General features: G+C 48.8%; 1 protein-coding gene across 1 annotated transcript in view; it reads right to left on the bottom strand.

Annotated features, from left to right (window-relative positions):
- PAPPA (pappalysin 1) overlaps window positions 1-23,212 on the bottom strand; it is a 237,419-nt gene that overhangs the window by 191,349 nt on the left and 22,858 nt on the right. The window contains exon 2 of the mRNA XM_045883010.3: window positions 12,987-14,049. Within this exon, the coding sequence (XP_045738966.1) occupies window positions 12,987-14,049 (1,063 nt within the window). The remainder of the gene's footprint in view (window positions 1-12,986; window positions 14,050-23,212) is intronic.

The following is a 23,212-nucleotide window of genomic DNA, read 5'->3' as shown; positions in this document are numbered from 1 at the left end:
AATGTCTAAATCTGCCTCTCTTGTAAGAGGAGGCACAGAAAAAAAATAAAGTGCTTTGGAGAGTTTATTAAATTCTCAGAATCCTGAATGATTGGTTTCCAAAATAACAGCTCTTATATAAAAGCCTGACACACAGTCTAAGAAAAAAATGTAACAGCACCAATGAAAGAGCAATTGAAAAATCGATCATTCTTTCTTTCATTTATTGAATAAGTCACTCGTTCATTCCCTGCCCCCCCTTCCTGCCTGCCTTCATTTTCCTTTCTTCTCTCCTCTCTGCAAATCATTCATTTGGTCGGTTCCTCTTTTGTTCGCCAATCCTTGTAGATTCTATTATAACCATGCCCTAAGCTAGCAACTGGGCACACAAATATGAAAGAGAAACAATTTTCACTCTCAAAGGGTTAGCAGTTTTATGAAGGAAGTGAGACAAATAATCAGATGATCACAACATAATGTGATAATACTAATAAAACCTACCATTTGGGGGAGTTTACGACACACTGGCACTGTTGAAGTACTTTTCAAAATGATCTCTTTGAAGCTTTACAAAAACCCTATGTGTTAAGTAGGAGTATCCCCAGTTTATAGGGGAAGAAACTGAGACCCAGGGAGGTGACGCCATTTTTCCAAGGTCCCTCTACCTGGCTACAGGTGTAGGAGGTGTGATATGGCCGCTCATCTGTTGGATATTTCAGACCATATCCCTAATCATTAATATCTTACCTTCTCTTATGACATGTGTTATCACACAGGGGGTGCTGAATGGGAGGGAAGCACAGAACAATGACACTTACCCAGCTGAAGGTGGCTAAGACATCACTGGGCTTTTCATACAAAGAACAAACCTTGGTTGGATATCGGGCCAAGTGTAGGAGACAGAGTAAGGGCAGGGGCTCCAGAAAGCCAGGAAGCCTGAAAGAGCAGGGGAAGGGTGGGACCTTCCAAGGTATCTGGTGCACTTGCAAAGCTGGGAACATGGGAACAACTCCACAAGGTAGGCCTGGAGGGCAGCAATGGCCACATTGGACAGGTCTTGTATACCAGGTTATAGAGGATGGACAGTGTCCTGAAGGCTCTGAGCAGACCCTTTCTTCCCTTTCTGGAGGAATGTGGAAGATGCACGGAAGGGAGGGATGGCAGTAAAGACCCTAGCAGGGACTTGCAGAAAAGCAGGTGTGTCTGAGACTATCAAAGAAGGAAAGGTATTTATTCGTGGGGAACAATGTGATACTGGATGGGGGTAGGAGAAAGAGGAGGTGAAATGATGGGTCTGGATTCTAATTTGTACCACTGGAGTATTTCTCATTTATTAGGCTCAGATTCTATACTTCAAAGTTCCTGATATTGCTGCCTAAACTGTAGGCCCACCAGGAGAGTTGGCTCCCTGGGGTTGTGTCCTCTGCTAAGTCACGTGGAAGGTCAACTCTCAGGTAAGTCACTGGTCTGCAGCTTTCTGCAGAATGGGATCAGGATGAGACCTGGAGAGGAGTGGGATTGAGAATCCTGAGGATTCGGATGGAAGAGAAGGTGCTGATTCAGAAGTAGGTGGGCCAATGGAGAGGTTCTCAGAGCTTTGGGTCATTAAAAAAAAAAAAAAAAAAAAAAAAACAACTGAGGAGGAAGTACGAATTTTACATTCTGACAAATAAATAAAGCATGTGAAGATGAGCCGCCCCCCCCCACACCATTTAAAATGTCCTTCACATAACAAAATAAAGGGTACTGGAGTAATCCTCCTAAGGAAAGAACAAGATAATCTCAGAAGAGAGGACGCTAGTGATAAATGAATACCCTTTCACTAGGATCTACTCAGCTCCTATTTTTCTCATTTGCCTTTTTGAAAATGGCTTTCAGAGACTGCTGGGGCAGAAGGCAAAGAGTCAGAACACCTGGTTCCCGGCAAGCTGAGCTCTACTCACTTGGTTAGCATGACTCAGCCTAGAAGTGACTCTGACCCCCGATGAGTCAAGTACCCATCCTCTGCGTTCCCTCAGACCTTGGACTTCTCTATAAAGCATTATCCAACTAGCTACTTATCTACCTGCAGAAAATTCCATGAGTGCAAGATCACACCTTTCTTGTGAAATGTTCATTGCTGGGCCTCCAGCATCTAGCACCGTGACTGCACATCGCAGGTGTGCATGCACACACACGCACATGCGCTCACACACACACTGTAGAAGGAATAGTCACTTCCCTAAGATCTTTTCTTGGGGTTCTATAATCTCTGCTTTGATAGCCCCATATTCTCAGAGTTTACTTCTTTTCAGGAAGCCACGAAACATGAAGAATACCTTGACAGGTAAAGAGAAATAACAAAGTACGATGGTGTGTTCGGAAGTACGAGAACAGTAATGTGACCATCGCACGTCAAACTACTGTTTTCACAACACGAGTGTGCAGTTCCCGAGCCCACAAGTGAGCTCTTCCCACCACCTCTCTTTCTTCTTAGAGGATCAAAACCACAACTGATAAATAGTAGAATTGACCACATTAAGCAGAATATACCCAGCTCACCAGCAGCCCTGTGGTCTGTCGTCCACTTGAAGTACAATTATTAATGCCAAATCACCCCTTTTCATAAGTTGTGGCAGCCACCACGTCCTGGGTGCGGGCGATATTTCAGTAGACTGTCTAGTCTGGCTCGAATTCTGAGCCACGTAAGCCATTATAACTTATACGATGACCGACTGAATAATGTTGTTTGGGAAGGACAGAGCAAAAATTACATCGTTATCACCGATGTGTGTCAATATGGCAACCTCTAGATTTTAGCCTGAACCGTGGCCCCATACGAATTGCCTGACTGTAGGCAAATAGGAGACTCACGTAGAGACACAACCAAATAGTCACTACAGTAGATGGAGATATCTCTGGATGACTTGAACAAGTTTAGTAACATCCCCAAATTTGGGTCCCTACCGGGGTTAAAAACAGAGAGCTCTCAAAGGTTCATGTGACAATCAAAAAGTTTAAGTATGGGGACATAATGCTGAGATTGTATGTCAGGCTATCAAAAGTAGCATTAAATTCAAATGGGTTGTTGGAAAGAGGATGCCACTTTCAGGGTTTAAGGGAAAATAAGATGGCAGACACGTAGACTACCCCAGGTAGGGTGCCACCATCAGGCTGCCGCAGAGACCTGAGTGTTGGGAGCCAGATTCTTTCCAGTTGTCAGAGAGTATAATTGTCCCTTCACTGCTACACCGAACACAGACTCAACTGGTCAGAGGGGCTGGTAAATACTTTGAAGGCAGGGGGATGGTCTCTTATACCCCCTGGATGTCCCTGGTGTCAACACACAGCCTTACTCACACCTTCTCGATGTCAAGCTTCCCATTTGTATTCCAGCTGCAGTCCCCATAGGCCTGGAACCTGGATTACAATGTCTGATTTGAAAATGTATGAATAGTAACAGATCTTACAACTGTCCTACACAAACCCTCCCATTTTACAGATGAAGAATTTAAAATAAAAGAAGTGACTTACACCATGCTAGCTAAGATGTCACTGGAAATAGCTAGTCACTTCCTTCCTCATGTTTTGCCAAGCCACAGGGCAAACCATGTTTTTCTACCATGAATCCTCCTGGGAAAGAGCTGTCTCTCCCTTATGCCTCTCTCCCGCCCTCTGTAGGAGACTGAGATTGCCCATGCTTCTGTGGCGTTCTGGTCGCCCACCGTTGCCCTCTGTGGCCATACAAATAGTTTGGGAGGCAGGAGTCAAGCTCAAGGCTGGGGGCTGTGCTGTTTGTCTGAACTCAGAAAAGGCTGCCATCACAAACGTGAGACACCTGACACGGAGACGGCAATCTCCTCGCCCTCTGCCCTCCCCCACCCCCAGATCACCCAGACAACTGAGAGCATGGAAAAGAGAAAGAAAGGAAGGCACAGAGGGAGGGAGAGAAGAAATAATGGCCCCAAAAACAAAACAAAACAAAGAACCCGGGAGATGGGAGCCTGTTGGACTCAGGCAAACGAACCCGCGAGCACGACGCACTGCCGTTCACACACTAGTTTTGTTTCCAGAAAGTGAGAGCGGGGTTGTGGAAGTCCCCTCGGAGGAGGTGGAGAATCGGCCAGCTGTGAGTCTGCAGGTACAAGCTGAGCCATGCACAATTTAGGGGAATGTGTTTCCCCAACACAAAACGTCCCAGTGTCTGTCCGTTCCACCCTCCCTCAAACCCCCACTGCTTTGTTTCCCACCCTGGAAGGGCGTCTGGCTGAGCTGAGGCTGTCATGAGTGGTCAGTGTCACCAGTGGATGGTGAAAGAAACAGGAGAGTGCTGATGAGGCCAGACCAGGGTGGAAAAACCCCAACTGCCTCCCGCTGGGGCCCTCGAGAGGGCACCAAGCGCTCCCGCCCATCCGTCCATCCGTCCATCCTGAGAGCTGGAAATGGAAATGCACCTCCAGGAAAAGGGGTGAGATAGGGAGCACCTGCAACTTTCACCTGTAGACTCTGAGACACAGATCCTGCTGCGGTGAGAGCGACAGGCGAGCAGGCTTCTTGTGCTGCTCAGTGGGGTCCTGAGCGCCCGAGGGGTGCCCACCTGGTTTCCAGCTTCTTCCCTAGGATGTGTGAGAGCTACACAGCAAGGCCCACCCTGGGATCCCAGACATGCCTTGGCTTTATGCTGCGGATGCATAAACTTCTGCAGTGTGCTGCTTGGGACAATGAATATGGTATCATTTAGCACGTGCAAGGCTTTTGGAGTAAAGACAATCTTTTTAAAACGGAACCTGCAGGAGCCAAAATAAAAAGGCCTTTGGTAGAAGAGAGGATTAGCTTGTCTCCAACCCCCACTCCAGCCCAAAGGTTCCAGGGAGGGGGCTCAGGATCCAGAGGGGGCTGGGAATTAGGGAATATGTGTGTAAGAGGTCAGAAGATTTCCCAGAGACGGAAAATCCCCAAACAACCACCACTGTTATTTTGAGTGCTCAGTCAATGGTGGGTGCTGTTCTAAAGGGCTGACCCCTGTAGGATTTCACTGAATCCTCTGAGCTCCTCAATGTGGTAGACTGTGGTACTTTCATCCCCTATTTTACGGAGGAAGCATCTGAAGCTTTGATAAAGTTAGAGACTTGTTCAAGGTTCAAATGTTTAAGTGGCTTGATTTCAAATATGCCTGGTCTCCAAAACTCATATTCTTATTTATTTTCGAAACTATACCGATCCTCCACGGCTTCTCACAAGTCCCTGTTTTGAGCTCCTTCTTAACGTCATGTGGAGAAGCCACGAACAGCTCTCTTTGCTCCATTCCCCCCTGTATCCTGCTCTCAAAGACCAAAGTCAACTGTGCAGAGTCACAGATGGGACCTGTGAGTAAAGGTGAGCTTGGTTGAGATGAAAAGCATGAAGGTAACCCAGACAGAAGCAGAGAAATGGGACCCTGCCACCCGTGGCCTGGAGAGAGGTATTTGTACATCTACACCCAAGCAGGCACATAGGCTGGAGATGGTAAAAAATATCTAGGACCTTCAACCAAATTAGCACATCACTCTTGGTGACCAATCCCAACACCGCCTGGGATCGTCCCACGCGGAACTATGTCTTCTAACACGGTTCGACATTTGGGTCGTTTCAAAAATAAACTAGTGTGCGAGCTCAATGGGTTTGATATGCTATACGGTCTTTATTTAAAAATACCAATTCTGTGACCAGTCCTAAAAAACAAAAAAGTCAGTATTTTAAGAATGAAAGTAATCTGTGTAAATGCTCTTAGTGTGTGTACTGCAGTTTCATCCAGGCCTTTTTTTTATGAGCCTGCAGAAAGGCCGTCTCCAGAAAACAATGCTGACCGAGAGGGGTCCGTGTGTGTACTCGAGAACGGAGGGGACTTGCACCTACTATGTGTCACACACTATGACCAGGGCTTTGGCACAGATGACTTCGTGTAAGTTTCACGACATGCTGTCGTGAGAGCTGTCCTCACCCAGTTTTTACAGATGAGACACCAGCAACTCTTATTGAGAAACGAGTCAAGGTCAGACAGCTAATGAAGAGTGGAACCAGGATACAGACCCTGGTCAGTCTCCAACACATATCACTTTTCCACTCTACCAGGCCTGACTCCTGTTATTGCTTTAATGAATATTAGTCACATTAAATAAACTCTGATATTCTGATTATAAAATTCCAAGCAATTTCTCTTACACGATTACTGGAAAAGAATGAACAAAGTTACTGAACAAATAACAAAGCCCTCTTTCATCTGCGTGCTGGTTAACTCTTCCCAGAACTCTTGCTGGGATATTATTTTATGTGACCCTCAAGGCAACCACGTGATCCAGGCGGTCAGATATTATTATTATTCCCTTTCCATAGATGTGGAAATGGAGGCTCAAGGAGATTATGAGACTTGCCCACGACTGCATAGCTAAGAGACACTGCTGAGCCGGAGCTAGCATCGATTTCTCCTGAATCCTCCCTTCATTCTGTTATCAGTCTGATTCTCAGAGCTCCACAGCCAGAAAATCAAATCATGGCATTCAACCACATGAAGGCCCAAGTAGACTTACCTTTTTCTGGAACCCTCCCCTCACCTTCCCACCTCATTCTTTGTTCTTTTCTGTCATTACAAAGCCTGTGAATTCTGGTGGTCTGTTTGTGTACCTCCTCTCCCAGAAAATCTTTTCTGACTTCCTCAAACCACAGGGATGCTGCCTTTTTTTCAGAGCTCACGCAAGCCTGATCGTCTGTGTGGTTCACTGGGAAATGAATCACCTGCCTTCTCACCATCTCTTGAATGACTGTAACAAAATGTCATTAAACCACAGAATATAAGCACCTTCAGGACACAGATCACAGGCTGGATCCCTAGGGCATTTACCACAGTGCCCTGGGTACGAAAGTGTCTTAACAAAATATGGATGATGGGGAAGAACACGACCATACTAAACAGAACTGTTCCAAGTTGCAAATCCGAAGCTTCCAAGAGACCACGGCAATGGAGGAGGGTAGGAATGCCTTGGAATTAGGAAATGAGATCCTGGGTCTTGCTCTCAGCTTAGCCTCACTCTCGCTGGGAGGCCTGGGTCAGTGCTTGCCCCTCTTGGGAGCTCGGCTTCCTCATCTATAGCAAGAGAGGGCTGGACCCTGCCACTGTTCCTATCAGCTCAGAAAGTCCCTGATTCCATGCAACTTTTCCAGATTTGGGGAGAACTTGGGAGAAGGAAGTGTATGTTTCATGAGATCATCCCAAAAAAGAAGATACCCCAATAGGGGAAGGCAAACCATTTAACGGTCTCTGACAAGGGGAGGGGGAGGCCACTGAAGAGAACTGTAGTGCTGGCAGAGGAGTCGAGGAGCCTGCCTCAAGGCTAACTGCAGTCCTTTCCAAAGACTTCCAGCAATGTCAGCTCGGGTCCAAAAAAAATAGCATGGCCCCCAGGGAACGCCCTTATTCCATTAAAAATAATAATAAAGGGAAGACAAAGAAAATGTTTCCCTATGAGCCAACAGTGTACAAGGGAAGTCTTTTTCTATCTTCCAGTTGTATACAAGTAGACATTCATGAACAAAGGTCAATTTCACCTAACTGTGCCATAGCTTGCAATTTGGAGGATCCAAACAGAAGCTCAGTGGGTTTGTCGCAATATACTCTCGCAATGGGGTGCATGCAGCCCAAAGAGTCAAATGCCCCTGGAGTTCCTGATACCAGGGGCTTCCCTTAATACCCAGGTTTTCCCCTTTCATCTATAAAAAGGCATGTGAAGTGCATTCTAACTTGTTAGTAGACATGTCTAATGGCTGCAGATAAAATTCTGCCTACCTGGCTCGTCTCCACCACTGTAGAGAATGGCCAAGTTCATTGGAATGTCTTTTTCTAAATGGCCAGTCTGATAGAAAAATGTTTACTGCTCACACAGACGGCTCCTCCTGGCTGACACTGGGGAACCTTCTTTCACACCCGTGATCACAATGGCATGCTTTCTTGTCTGTCTTTTCCACTAGATGGTGAACTCCAAAAGGCAGGGTCTGGGCCGGCACAGAGGGAGCATTCAACAAATATTTACTGGGAGAGGAAAAGAAGCAAAAAAGGGAGGAAAATAAGGAAAGGGAAAGGGAAGGAGGGGAGGGGAGGGAAAGAGAAAGGAAAGAAGGGAGGAAGGAAGTGAAGAAAGGGAGAGAAGCAGGAAGGAAGGATTTAGCCTGATACTAGTCTGCCACGAGATAAAGCGGACCCTCCCATGCTTATGGTCGGGGTCCCAGGTGTATGGAAGACTCATTCTCCAAGCCCTTCCTCCTGTCCCCTTGCTTCTCCTGTGCCCTCTGCATGGGCTGTCTTTCTCTGTGTTCTGGACATGCTGTTTGCTCGTCCACATCCATTACCCATCCCTCTCCACCCTGCTCTGTGCCCTTGGGAGGCTGGCCTCTTTGGGGTACATCTATGGGCTCCTTTGCCCTGTGACTTCTAGCAGAAGACGGTAAAGCAGAAGAGAATGACAACATAGCATTTACTCTCCTGGCTCCCTTCTGGCCTGGGGGCTCCAGTAGGTTGGCTACCCCTCTTTACGGAGAGTTACCGCGGCTGCCCAGGAGTCCTCTGCTCACAGTCACTCTCGTAGGTTCCCAAACCACTCTCTCTTTTTGCCCTTCCAGGTCAAGGTTGGAAATGGCTCCCCACTGTTACTGACTCTGGCCTTGAAGACTGTCCTAAACCCTGCCTACCCTGTTGTGAATAGCCTCTCCTTCAAATGAGCCCTTCCTTCAACTCTCCTTAATTGTTCTGTTTGAATGTATCACCTGCTTTCTGCCAAGACCTGGCCTATGCAGCCTGCCTCTCTACCTCTGGAAGTGTTGCCCATCCCCAGCATGCCTCCGCCAGCCAACCCACCTTGTTCCCCTCGTCCGAGCAGATCTCTGCCCCCACAGAGCTCTTGTCCCACTGGGTGTCATGGATCAGAGCTTCTTATGGGTGAATAGGATTCCCCACCAAAGTGAAAGCCCCTTAATGGTGAGGGATGCCTCCCACTCATTGCAGCATCCCCAGTGAACAGCAGAGGGCCTGGCAGGGATACACATACCCAAGAAATGTCTGTAACCAAATGTTACCATGTGGTTCCATTAACAGGAGGGGAGGAAGATATCAGCAAAAAGTTGGGCTGTGCTGGGCTCAATCCCAAGACTATCAAGGCTACTCTCTACAGCCTTGCCATAATCCTCACTGTGCATGCCTCAGGGCGCTCACTCCCCTGAAGAGAAGTGCTCCCCTGGGAGCACCATTCTGAGGGGGGATGACGTCATCTGTTACTCAGTCTGAGCGGCCTCCTGTAATTACAGCCCCCCGGTCCTCGCCAGGGCTTAGAAGCCATATAGAGGAATTCTGTTCCCTTTCCCACAGGACAGGCCTCTGGAGACTTGAAGTGCATGTATCATGGCCCTATAGTCATGGCCCCAGGAGAATTTTCTCATCCGGGCCAAATGCGGTTAGTGGTTATGATATACAGCTCTTGCCACTCACTGTCCAGTCCCTCTCTTTGTGAAAGAAACATCTTTCACTGGCTGTTCTTATTCTGGCCCCTTAATATGGAAAACTAGCTGCCAGTGTAGCTCTAATAGTTTCACAGGGGTTCATGGAACCCCAAGGCCATTATCCACTTCTCTTCCAAACTCACTCACTCAAGCACTCCATAATCCCAAGCTCTCAGGGATAGTTGGGAAGAGTGAGGACAGAACGTGAGGGGGCAGGGACCTGTGGCTGTCCAGGATGTCATCGGGACAGGGCTGGACAGCTATGCCACAGCAGATGACCAGGGGTCAGAAATCCAGAGCAACCTTAACCCTAGTTTGACCACTAATGGACAGTGTGAGCTTTGGCCTCAGTTTCCCTCGATGGGGGATGACCAGTGATCTCTGAGGATGTTTCTAGGTCTGACATTTGACCTCGGATTAGGTGCTCTCCTGGAGTCTAAACATGTTAAAAGAAACACTTCTCTGATGGAATTCACTGGTCTGCCCAGCTGCATTACAGGGGAATCTTATTTTACTCAAGGGAATCGCTACATAAATTGTCAGAATGATGACTTTTAATCAGAACTACTCAAAGGAGACAGTGCAAGAACCCGCTTACTAGGCTATGGGGCACTGCGTACAAGGAATGGAGAAACTTTTCAAGTTCTCTGACACTCTGAGGCTAACACTCCTGTGGTATTTCATTTTATACGGGTTCATTTTTTTTTTATTCTTATGTTAATCCCCATACATTACATCATTAGTTTTAGATGAAGTGTTCCATGATTCATTGTTTGTGGTATTGGGTTTGCAATATACAGGGGGAAAAAAACCAAAATTGGTGCCTTACCATAGACTGAGAAGTATTCAATAGTTTTACTGTCTTTACCCATTAAGACAGAAAAAGAGAGAGGAGAGGGAGAGAGGAAGAGAGAAAGGATCTTGAGAATTAAGTTTAGTTCTTTATTAAAAATCCCCTAGATAATGTCAATCAAATTTTCACCGCTTCTACTAAAGGTGCCTCCCTCCCTCCCTTCTTTCTTTCTTCCTCCCTCCTTCCCTCCCTCCCTTTTCTTAAAGTCACAAAGCAAGTATTTCTCTGCAAACGTCCCCACGTTTCTCTCTGCGCACAGAGGAGCTGACACAGCCCAGATGCCATCACCCCCAGCCCCGTCGGGAGATGACACATTGTCTGATGGGGCTCACCCAGGACTCCCGACTTTCCCAGCCATCAAACAAATGCTCTGGCGTGAGTGGTCACAGAGCTGGCACATGGCTGCTCACAGACACTCTGGGCAGGCTGTCCCGTGACTTAGAAAAGAGGAGCCTGTTGGAGGCTGCCAACTCTGTCTGCTGCTGGTGAGGTATCTGGGACCTGGGGCCCCCCGCGGCCCCTCCACACCAGAACAGTGCACCCGCCACAAAGGCCGGCTGCCCTCGGTCCTGACCCAATCAACTCAACAGTTTTCTCCCAAGGCTTTAGTGAAGCCGCCCTGCCTGCCACCCCTGCCCTTCAACTCTGCCTCTTACTGCTTCTTAGACTTAAAAATACCTCCCTTCAGTGGGAGCTTTAGAGTCAATAGACTTGGATTCGAATCCAAGCTCTCCATTTTATTAGCTGACTGACCTTGGCTAAATCCCTATGGCATTCTGGATCCTGAGTTTCCTTCGGCACAATAGGGCTAAGGGTACTCACCCTCCTGGCACTTGGTAGGTGCTGAACAAGCATTTGTTGTATGAATGAACGAATGAATGAATGAATGCACGCATGAAAGAAGGAACAAATGAATGTACCAATAAATGGGTGAATGACTTCCAGCTATCCGTGGCCCTCTGCCCTCCTCCATGCCCACTCTGCCTGGGCACGTGGATAACCCCTGGGAGTCCAGCTCAGGAGAGCACACACTACCTTAATCTCAGAGACTTGCATTTGTGACTTAGCTGAATGACTCTCCTGACCCATGACCTTGGCCTAGTCCTTGTACCTGCTGGGCTCCTCTAGCTCTCTGTCAGTCAAATGCAAATACTAACCCCTGTCTTGCCTCCCTTACCAAATTCTGTCAAAGCCCAAATGAGAGCAGAGATGAAAATGCACTGTGACCTGGAAGGAACAGGCCACACAGCAAGGCTTCTTCCCACTCAGGCTGCTCATGTCTCTGAACCAAGGTGAGAGTCCAGGGCCCGCCTGGTGCCAGCAGGCTGAGCTGACGTGCTTTCTGGCTTGCTGCCAGGCACGACATTCTCCTGCCAGCATCGTCATTCCTTTGCACATAGGTATTTTGTCTGTGCATGGGAGGCCCTCGCTCTTTTGAGAGAGACATAAAGAGAAGAGTCAGCAGAAAACCTGCAGAGGTCGGCAAATGTGCTCGAGCTATCAGCAAGTCCAGGGTCCTGTGCGCTGGACAGAATGGAAAAGTTCAGCTCGAATCTGGGAGATCAGGAAAGTGGACGTTGACTGTCTCTCTGGCTTGGAACTAGGCCCATATTGAATATAGATCACCCACAGGTTCTCCTCTGGGCTTTTCTTTGGGGGTGCTGGTTAAGAGTTGATAGTGCAAGCAGAGGCTACGCGAAGCCTTAGACAGAAGCTTCCCCTTTCTACCCTCTTCTCAGGAGGGGACGAAGTCCCTGTGCCTGGAGCACCCTCCTCTCTCCCCCAACCCAATCTTGGATGTCCAAACTGTATCTAAGCTTTTCTCAACTGTATCTAAGTTTTTCCTCTTTGATCTCCCTTGGCACTCCCTAAACACAGCACACGCCACCTTCCTGACACAAGTAATACCATATAATATGCTTACTGAGAACTCGTGGCCCGCCAGCCACTATAAGAGAGACCACGCTTTATACGCCCCCTCTCCATCCCCAGAGCAGCTTCACAAAGCAGGTGCTTTATTACTTCCACTTTACAGAGGAAGACACGGCTTCTAACGGGTCACCAAGTGAGGAAACAGTATGGCTGAGACCTGAACCCAGGCTGTCTGACCCAGCTAATCCCAGCGTTACCAGCACAGTGCAACAAAACGAACATTTGGCCGGGGTGCGTGGTCCCTGTTGCTCCGTCAGGCATGGTTGCCACTAGCCCACGAGGCTGCTGAGTACTTGAAATGTGGCTCATGTGACTCAGGCCAGATTTTGAGTTTATTTAATCTCAACTAATTTAAACAGTCCCATGTGGCTAGGGACTACGTCCTGGATAACACGCTGTACCTCACTCTACCACGTACATTATGACAGTTATCCGTACGCGGGTCCCATCACCCAGTTTCCAATCTGAGCCCCTTGAGAAGACAGGGCTGTCTTCCCTCTTAGCCTGCAGCAGGGGCTCAGCGAATACTGTCCTGATGGCTATCCTCTCATACCGTCCCCATGAGAACTGTAAGGGCCTGGCCTCGGTCACCAAGCTGCCGTGCACACTGGAAAATTCGCAAAGTTCCAGAACCCCTAGGAGTCTCAGGCGCCTCGCCTATGCAATGTCGGGGGTACCGAGTCAGCTCACAGCTGGGCATCGCCTGCCCGGCAGGTCTTACCTGTGCGGAGAGTCGGGGTCGAAGCAAGTCTTGGTGACGTCCGTGATTTCGGGGTCACAGCACTCTCCGCCATCGAAGCTGAACCGATCATAATTGCAATCCATGTCGCACACCCCATTGTGCTGCTTCTTCACGAAGGCAGGGTGGCGCAGTTGGCGGCAGTCCCCGCCGTCGTGACCGGTCAGCGTGTGGTTGCACTCGGGGTCACAGCTCTCGTCCCCGATCTTGCTGATGTCGCAGTTGGCCAGGACAAGGCGGTGGCGCAGGGAGGAGTTGCTCACCTCCAGCACCTCCAGCTCCCAGGAGATGTTGTAGTGCTTGAAGGCCTCGGCCAGCTGCCGGTGCTGGAAGTCGATCTGCTGGCGGCTCACCGTGGGGTTCTCGCGGTTGTCGTCATGGAGGTTGACCACGCGGTAGCGCACCACCTTGGGCCGGCGGAACCGTGGGAGCTGGTTGTAGCTGGCAATGACCTCTGTGTTGTCACACAATGTCTGCCCGCACAAGGGAGCCTCCAAACTTGTGTCCAGCAGGAAGCCGTGGGCACTGCTGAGTTCCACTTGGGGGACGTGGCCATCCTTCATGGGGGACCAGGTGCGCTTCACATTGTCCCAGTTCTCCTGGAGGAGGAGCTGAGGTAGAGGAGTGTGGAGGCCATGGGTTTCCATGTCCAACAGGACCTCCCGCTGAGTCCGGGCCACCTTCCACAGACTGAAGCGTTCAATGTAGCCGCGGTAGTTGTGATTCAGAGCGCTGCCTCCCAGCATGAGCACTTTACACTTCTGGGTCAACGGGCTGAAGATGCCGCCCACCTGCTCCCCGGAAGTGGCCACCTGGGCACCATTCACGTAGAGCTTCATCAGCCGCCCATCGTAGGTAGCGGCTAGGTGTACCCACTGGCCTGGGAGGTAGCTGCGGTGGGCATTAATGGTGGTCACTTGCCGGGCCCGGTCTGTCTTCAGGGAGAAAAAGTAGCGGGGGTCTCTGTTGCCTTGGTCACTGACGGTGTGAATTCCCACGACCCATCCTCGGTCACGCGAGGTATAAGAACATTTGTCATATAGCCCTATGTGGCCCGAAGAGAGAAAGATGTGTCAATAAAGGATGGAAGAAGGGCACGAAGTTACTTCTCTCTGATAAAACTTATATCAGGATGTCCTAGACCAGCAGTTCTCGAACTGTGCTCTGCAGGATCTGCCAGTTCCTAATGATGACTCTGGGACCAGCCTTAGGGCAAGGTGAGGGCTAGAGGAACAGAGAGGATGGGCGAGCTGGCTTTGGGGGCCTCTCACCACTATGTGAGCCCAAGCAGTTTCACTTTTATTGGCTCTGAACACAGAACATATAAGAAAGATTTGCATTTGTAGAATGGGTATTTGAGCTAAAGAAAATACCAACAATAATAATAATGGGAATCTGAACACTTTTGATTTTGTAAGACTGTTGGATGGGGAAGGGGACTTTCTAATTAAGAAGGTGTTTTAGGGGCACCTGGGTGGCTCAGTCAGTTAAGCGTCCGACTCATGATTTCAGATCAGGTCTTGATCCCATGGGTGATAACACTGAGCCCCATGTCAGGCTTCATGCTCAGCAGGGAGTCTGCTTGGGACTCTGTCTCTGCCCTACCCCAACTCATGCATATGCTCTCTCTAATAAATAAATAAATCTCAAAAAAAATTAAAAACAACCAAGAGGGTATTTTAAGTGTGGGATGACATAGGAGGCAAGAGGAGAATGGGGGGGGGGTGGTAATAATGAATAGAAGATGCTCACTGAGAAGAAGGTCCCCTGCTACAGTCACCAAAACTTTGAGCACACATCACCATTGGCAGTCATCACATGGCCAGTGATAGTGAATTGTCAGCAAAGTTGGCCCAGAGAAGCGAAGGTCAAGGGCCGCAAAGCTAATGCTTCCACCTTCTAACAGGAGTCAGTCCCGGCTAGCCCTGAAATTCAGCCCCAAAGAAAGGCAGACATGCTTAATATCTGAGCTGGAAAGGTTTTTAAAGATCACCACTTCCAACTTTTTCACTTGACAGGTGAGGGATTTCAGACCCAGAAAATGAAAGGCATCTGTCAGGTTATGTAGAGTCATTGACAAATGTCCTGAGACCCAATTCAGCTTGCTTTTCTCTGACACTACCGCGAATATTTGCAAAAGAATGAAATGAAAAGCATCCTCTTAACATAAAAGGTGCTGGGGACTCCTTCATTACTTAAATCTTCCAAGCCTCTGTATTATACTAAGGTCTATGTGCGAGTTCATTTAATCCATGTAACACCCTTAAGGTGGTGATGTTAAGTGAACAGAGGCAGATATGGATTCTAAAGGAAGCAAGAGATGGATGGGTTAAAGGTCAAATGGTTGGCCAGTGGCTCCTCGATCCATCAGACCCTGGCATTCAGTACCCTGTGCACTAACTCTGCGGGGGCTTCCTTCTTCCCCATCAAAGCCACCAAGGATCCAGAACACATCACCTGCCTGGGGGTGCCACAAGCTCGGTGTTTGGGAAGGTCGCAAGGCTGATGTCTGTAGACTCACTCTGGAAACCCCAAGAAGTCACTTAGCAGATTCTCTCTGGATCGAATTATCTTTATAATCACCAACCCCCATTCCTCAGCTTTTCTGGAATATACCCAGTGTCCTTGGCACAGACAGGCTGTTGGATGGGGAAGAGGACTTTCTAATTAAGAGTATATTTTAAGCGTGGGATGATGTACGAGGCCAGGTGGGAGGAGAAAGAGAGGGAGATGAGAATGAATACAAGATGCTCATTTAGGAGGACAGTCCTTACTCTGAGCTGGAGACCTGTTGTGGTCACCATAACTTTGAGCATGCATCGGCCATTAGCATTCACCAAACAAGCATGGAGAGCTTCCAGAAAAATCAACAGAGGAGGCCCACGCGGTATCTACTCCTTGTTGGTACTGGGGCCTTGAACTTGTGTAAATCTCTCTGTTAGCAACTGATGCGGAGGGCAGTTTTGGCTTGGCATCTAAGTCGGCCTATACCTCTCCTCCAACTCCGTGCCCAACAGTCCCTCAGGCAATGGCTGGAGTCTTCTCACAAATTCAACCTGCTCTCACAGGCTGGGCAACCTTGGTGAAGCACTGAGTACCTCCTCTGGGTCTTGGTTCTCTATCTGGTGAAGGAGGGGACCGAATGAGGTCCCCCTTACATGCCTGGTCCAAGTCTGCTTTTCTGTGTTTCCAGGTTTCCCCATGGCTAAAACAGAAACCACCTCTTCCAAGAAGCTCTCCATGGTAGCCCTGTGAGGAATGCTCATCTCTCCTCTGCACTCATTTTACTTTAAGGCAACTAGACACTTGTTCTCTGGTTTTGGAGTCCTACTAGACTGGAGGCTTGAAGTGAGGACTTCTGGCTGGGCCATCTGTACCCTGCCTAGGACCTTATACCATTCCTTGTCTACAGCAGGGGCTCAGCAAATGTCTCATGAAGGAGCACAGGAAGGATGCCAAATACAGCCAGAGAAGGAAAAAGGACAAACAGAATCAACTTAACTCAGGTCTTCATGGCTAAAGGACAGGGAGAGTCAAAAGAGAGCGTGTGTTCTCTGTAGCACAGAGCAAGCAGGATCTTTGGACTTGGGGTAATTCTGATAAAAGAATTACTAGCCATACGTCTGGGGAAAATCACTTCACCTCTGCAGCTCTTCTCCTTCTTGACTAGATCTCTCTTTAAATGTGCTGTCATACTTAAAAGATACAGCGGATATGCCATCCTTGGCATACAGTAGCCGTCCAAGTGAGAGCTCATTTTTAAGATGCTGGAAAGTCTGGGAGTGATGTCAATGATGACAAGGAGGAAATGACGAGAAACACAATACAGAAAGGCCAAAGGGAGAAGGCACCTGAAGGCATCTTGACTGATGGAGCAAGAGCTGGGAGGATGAAGGCTCAAAAAAAGCACGAGTTCTCCCCAAAACCACCTGCAAAGCCTACTTAGAAATCACAAATCCCGTCTGCTTAGCTGCTGTCAGGACACTGCCTGTGAAAAGCTACCTCCCCATGGACCCTTCCAAAGTGGAAGCTCTGACTCCAGATTTGGAACAGGCTACCCCAGCTCTATGCGTTGCCACTTGCTATGGGGATCAGTGAGGGCAAAGTTCCTAGGGCCACCACGCTTGGGTTCCCCATCCCACCTCTGAGCTCACCTTCTCTTGCTCCCCTGGCGAACACTCCCCCTCAAAGAGAAAATTCTTCTAATGAGAAAATTAATATCTGAAACAGGATCCCTTTTCCCTCTTTCGTTCTCTCTCTTTCTCGCTCTCTTCCTGCAGGTCTTTTATTTTGCCAGGGGCTCTCCCGTCCCTGGTTTTCCTGTTGCCTTTGGAAGGCGGCTAGCTGGGTGAGCAAGGTAAAATGTTTACACATCTGTAGGGTGCCCTCAGTTCAGAACCTTCCTGGGGCTTGGGACCCGGGCTCAAGCCCCCTGTTTGCAGTTGAGAGAGAAGAGAGACGCAGTGAGAAAGGCCAGACTCTGCCACACAGAGCCGAGGACTAAGAGGTAGCTTAGCCCCGGGAGGCAGAGAAGAAGGGCAAAGAGAGGCTTTTCAGTGGAACCAAGAGGAAACACGTTAAGGGAAATGAGAACCTTGAAGCAGTGGCTTCAGAAGTTCCGAAGGAAATATTCATCTGGAGTGTAAGTGGCGAAAGGAAATCACTGAACTTCAGCAGGGGTGGGCCGGGGGTCAATGATGGTGACGGGGACTTATTTCTGTATGAAAATAACCTAATCAACAGTAGTCACACTCAGGGGGCTGTACCACCAGCCCAGAACCAGGGATCTGGAACCAGAGATCTGGATGACCTTGCCTGGGACAAGCACAGCACCCCTCCTTGCTGCCAGGCCTCCTTTCCCTTCTCTGAAAAAGGAGACGTTAGGATTAAATGATGCCCCCCCCTACAATTTAAGAGCTCTTTTGTTCACTGCTAGAATGGTTCCTTGTAAGCAGAAGGAGCTCAACATAGGTGTTGATTTGAATGTTGGAAGCCTGTGTCATTCCTAATGCTTGCATGCTTAGGTCCCCTCTGCTCTGTGTATCTCCATAGAGGACACACAACTGTGTACTCTGGAGGGCACCGTCTCCCCTCCCCACCCTCACCTTGTCCCTCCCCACAGTTGTCCAGGAAGATAGAGCTATAGTGAAGGAAAGAGAGAGAGGCGGTCTGCAGTCTGCACCATCTGTGTGGTGCTGGAAGTTGATCCCAGGGGACACATCCCCATGTGACAAGATGAAGGCTACGGGGCCATCCCGCACACAATCTACATCTAATTAGCATAAGCCTGCCTCAAGGCTATGAGCGCATGGAAGCAGACTCCAAAAGTGTGCAGAGCCCGTGAGGTGTGTCGGGCATGCACAGATGGACAGGTCCGGCCCCAGACCTGGAAGGGGCTTGCCCTGGGCCTCATGGTAATCACCGGTCCCACAAACCCTGGTCAGCTGGCCCTTCTAATGTGCCCTCATCCTCCTGCAGCTAGGCTTGCTTTGAAAAGGGCTTCAGATCCCCCCAGAAGCTTGCTGCCTACTTATTTTTACGGTCTCTTTTTCTTCCCATCTATCCACTAAACCTCATCCCGGAGATGAAGAGCATATGTAAAAGGGGCTAGCCCAAAGGCAGAAGGCTCCTATGGAGTCTCCCAAAACCTTGGCCAGGGCTGCACCAGGAGTCCTCTGGGTTCTGGGGTCACCCTTTCGGGATCAGTTTAATGGCACTATCCCAGGGTAGCTCCGTCCAACCACTCCATTCCACTCCGGGAACAGACAAATCTTCCATACATCCATCACAACCCTTCCTGTCTGAGAACTCACCACTTCTATAATTACTCATCCAATGTCTGTGGTTCCCATCTGTGTGTCTGCTTGGTTCATTTCAAAGTGCCCAGTGTCCACTACAGACCCTGGTACCCTGCAGGTGCTCCGGAGAGTTTGTCATTGCAAATTAAAAATCAAGGAAGGAAAAGAAGGAGGGACATTTCCCTAGTGCTGTGTTCTTTACAAGAGCATAGTACCCTTTATTTAGAACTCGTTAAGTCCCGGGTATTTACAGTAATTCTCCCACTTAACCTTCACAACGGAACTCTCAGTTTTGCCCATTCTTTAGAGGAAGCTGAGGCTCAGGGAGGGAAGAGGTTTATCCAAGGCAACAAAGCTTGGAATCCAGGTCTATAGGATTCCCCAGCTCAGGTGCTTCATCACAGCACTGTGTTAAGAGCCCAGTGGGCTGTTTGAAGGCACAGCCCCCCTCCGAAAATATTTCTGTAAGTCCCACAGCGCCAACACAAGCACGTTGAACTGAACTGCAAGCCAGGAAGCTGCTTTTCATGTCATTCTTCTGCCTGGGTCTAAAAATTGACTGAGAATCCATGGTTCTTTATTACTAGTCTTAATTTGTTCCACTTGGCTCACCCAACTTCCCTGGAACCCAAGACGTGCCTGGGTCTTGTTGTCTTTCCAGAGCTCAGAATGCCTTCCTTAGCTTGTCCTCTAGCACCTGGGCTTCTACTCCCAGCTTTCCTACCTATTGGTTTCTGACCCAGGTTTGTCCCAACCTCCAGGGTCTATACAGAAATATTCTCCTTCCCCCGCGCCGGTTGCAGTCACATTCTTGGCTGGCTCCTATCTTCCTTTCTGTTTGTTATGGGCTCAAATTTGTCCCCTCAAAATTTGTATGCTGAATTTCTAACTCCTAATACCTCAGAAGGTGACCTTATTTGGAGGTAGGGTCTATACAGAGATGATCAAACTTTAAATGAGGTCTTTGGATGGGCCCTAATCCAGTAGGGCTGGTGTCCTTGTTATAAGAGAGAATTGGGACACGGACACACACACAGGGATGACCATGTGAAGACACAAAGCAACAATGGCCATCTACAAGCCAAGCAGAGAGGACTCAAAAGGAACCCACACTGTGGACACTTGGTTCTCAGAGGCCAAGCTTCCAAAGCTGTGAGAAAGTCAATTTCTGTTTAAGTCACCTGGTCCATGATACTATGTTATGGTAGCTCTGGCAGACTAGAACACCATCATTCCACACATTCTCCAAGCTCTCCCACCAAGATGTCTCTAAAATCTATCTCATTATCCACTGCCTGGTGCCCAGGTTATGCATATTGCCTCGATTTACTCAATTCTCAGGGTGAGCAAAGCAAGGTTTACCAGGAGGAAACAAAGACTGGTGTTGCGGTCGCCATACGCAGGAAACATGCCTCACAGGGGAGGGGTGCTTCCGTGTCTCAGCTGGAATGTGCGTATCTGAAGGCCCTGCCGTGTGTTGAGCAGGTGGGTAGCAGCTTCTGTGCCAAAGTGTCTCATCCTTACAGCCACCTTGTGTAACAGGTGTTCTTTACAGCTGAGGGAGCTGAGACTCAGAGAGGTGAGGTCACCTGCCTCAGGTCACACAGCACTAAGTGGTTGGAGGGACTGGAATTAAAGACTCCTGATTTCAAGCTCAGTTCCCCCACAGATGATTGGGACCTCAGCTATGTCTCCATGCTGTGCATGTGGTTTTATCCCCCCTAGGATGTTCTCCCGGCATGGATTAAGTCAACACAAACTTAGCTCCGACAACACTTAACTTTCAGCACTGTCAGGGAGGACAATTAACAAAGTGTAACAAGTATATCAAGTTTATATTATTATTTGGTTTTCTCTCATTGGTAGAGTGGACATGGGAGGAGAAGGATACTCTACCTGGGTCCTTTTGGCCGGTAACAAAGCAGCATTTTCAACTAAATAATGATAATAGTAAGGAACATTAGCTAAAAGCCTCTGTGTAGCAGTTCCTCTGCTAGACACAAAGATCCCATGCAGTGCTCATAATGACCCCATGAAGTGGGCTTTCCTGACAGGCCTTTGACAGAGGACATTGAAGTGTAGAGAAGCTACGTGAATTCCCCACAAGGATCACAGTGAGACAGTAGTAGAATCACAACCAGACTAACTCTAAAGCCAGAACTCTCCTCTGGGATGCTTCCCTTCGGTGGGAATAACTCTTAGCCCAGGGTCAAGGGTCTTGTGGCCTAGTCTGCCATTGCTCTGCTGTGGGTTGCTGAGAAAGCAGCCCCCCTCTCTGGGCTTCCTCACGTCCTGCCCTATGAAGTAGGAGGGTTACACCAGATGGCCATAGAGCGCCTCCTCCCGCCCCCCCCCTCCGCCCCCCCACTTAGACTCCCTGTGACTCTGAGGTCCCGGGTCCTTCAGACAGCCCAGCCTTGGTTCCCACTGTGGGAGAGGTATGGTCATGGAGGAAGAGGTAGAAGGGAAGGAAGGCAGTTTTAGGACCTCCCAACTTAAGGATGTCCACTCACTGTGGGACATCTGCCAGAGGAAGACAAGCAGAGATGGGAGGATGGGTGTACAAAGGGGGGAATTAGGTCAGCAATCTGGTTTCTTTCAGGAGGCTAAAAAAGTTAAAAGCCAAAGGTTGGAGCTGGTCCCTTTTTGTTTTGTTTTGTTTTCCCTTCCATGATTTAATGGCTGGTATCAAAGCCACAGAGGAATGCTTGAGAGAGCAATCCTATGGAAAGCTTTTATCTGTCCAGAGGACAGTGATTAAAACAGACAGATTTGGGTTAAGTATACCCATGGTCCCTGCACTTGGTTCAGTCGGGGGGAGGACTACCAAAATGACCCCGGAGGACTCAGCGGCCCCAGGCATTCAGAGGAAAGGGGGGACATCACCGAGGTGGGTACCTGAGGGACTGCTCCTCAGCATCCTCATGCCTCCAGGCCCACCTTGGCTTAAAGGATTGATTTTAGGCTCCGTAGAAGGAGGAGGTTTGAAATACATCATATACTATACTGAGTTCTAGACGTCCCCATCTCCTGGTATAAGAGGCAAGAGCACCACGAGTAACCCTCTGGAGGAATTCACAAGGTCAGGATTCACTCAGGTGTTCCCCATGTGTCGGCCACGCATGTGAGCCTGTGGGGCCAGATCTCCCTTTGCCGGGTGGCATGGGACAGTGGGAAGAGTCCCCGCAGTGGCAGGGAGTGTGTCTGCTCTCCACCTGTACTTGTTTTTCTGCTGGGAACCATTGCCTGAAAGCCCTCTGACTATGTGGGTCTGCTCGCCTTCTTTACAAGCTGGGTGACCTTGGATGAGTTCAATTCTCTGAGCCTCAGCTTTCCCACAGGTACTGCAGGGATTAAAAAGTCTTATCCTATATCCCTCACAGAACGCATTGGAGAAAGAAAGGAGATAAATGAATGCATATTTCCTTGTAAACTATTTAAGGCTATCCAAAGGGAAGGCAAGGTTGACAAGAGTATGCTTACAGGTTCCTGAAACCCATAAGCTTTATTAATACACAGACTTCATGATGAGTTTGGGATGGCAAAGGGCTCTTGGGGGCTCAAGGTGCACCTGTGTCTCCCCCAGGTTCTTGACTCTCCAGCCTGCCTCCTTTGCTCCTATGTAAGCAGCCTGTGTGGACATGGAAAGGTGAGGGCTTTCATAGAGCAATAAAGGTGCATCCAGTGCGGCTCTACCATTCACTAACTACGTGCCTTGGGAAAGTATTAGTCTTCTCATCTGTTAAATAGGGTGATACTATCTACCTCTGCCAGTTGTAGGGGGAACTAATGAGATAGTGAACATACCAGGACTCGGCACATGAGCACCAGCCTCATAACACACCTTGAGCACGTGTACTGTGAAGTCTTATCTGTCGGAATCCCAGCTGTGCCGCTTGTTAGCTATGTAGCCTTGGGCAAAATCCCTTCACCTACCTGATAGTTTTCTCAACTGTAAACTGATAATAACAGTACTTAACACACAGTGCCATTTTGAGGATTTAGTGAGAGAATGCAAACACTCATTTGCATAGCACGTGACGCATGCCAGCTACACTTTTTATTGATATGAATGTCTGTTCCTTTTCCTCAGAACTGGGACCAGGTTTTTTCCCCCACCTTCTTCGGTGCTGTTAAACTTTATCCTTTCTGACACTCTTCTCTGAAATAGAAAGGCACGTGCATTGCTCTCTTTTTCACACGTTGTCAGTGAGATGGGAGCATATAAACTTTTTAAAAAAGAAAACGGCAGAGGAGTGGAAGAACACAAAGAAGAAACAAGGAGGAGGGAGAGGAGGAAGAGGAGGAAGAGAGGGGATCTCCTGCATTTTCAGTTTCTAGCACAAACCAGACCCTGATAGACTTAAGGAGTGATGCTGGAATCACCCCGGAGAAAAGAGCCCACTTTGG

The sequence above is a fragment of the Mirounga angustirostris genome, unplaced genomic scaffold, assembly GCF_029215605.1.
Source record: "Mirounga angustirostris isolate CCGP_5_RB_7025 unplaced genomic scaffold, mMirAng1.0.hap1 SCAF_15, whole genome shotgun sequence".
In the NCBI taxonomy this organism is placed as follows: Eukaryota; Metazoa; Chordata; class Mammalia; order Carnivora; family Phocidae; genus Mirounga; species Mirounga angustirostris.
The sequence above is the reverse complement of the archived record's forward strand: the minus strand, read 5'-3'. Positions and strand labels throughout refer to the sequence as shown.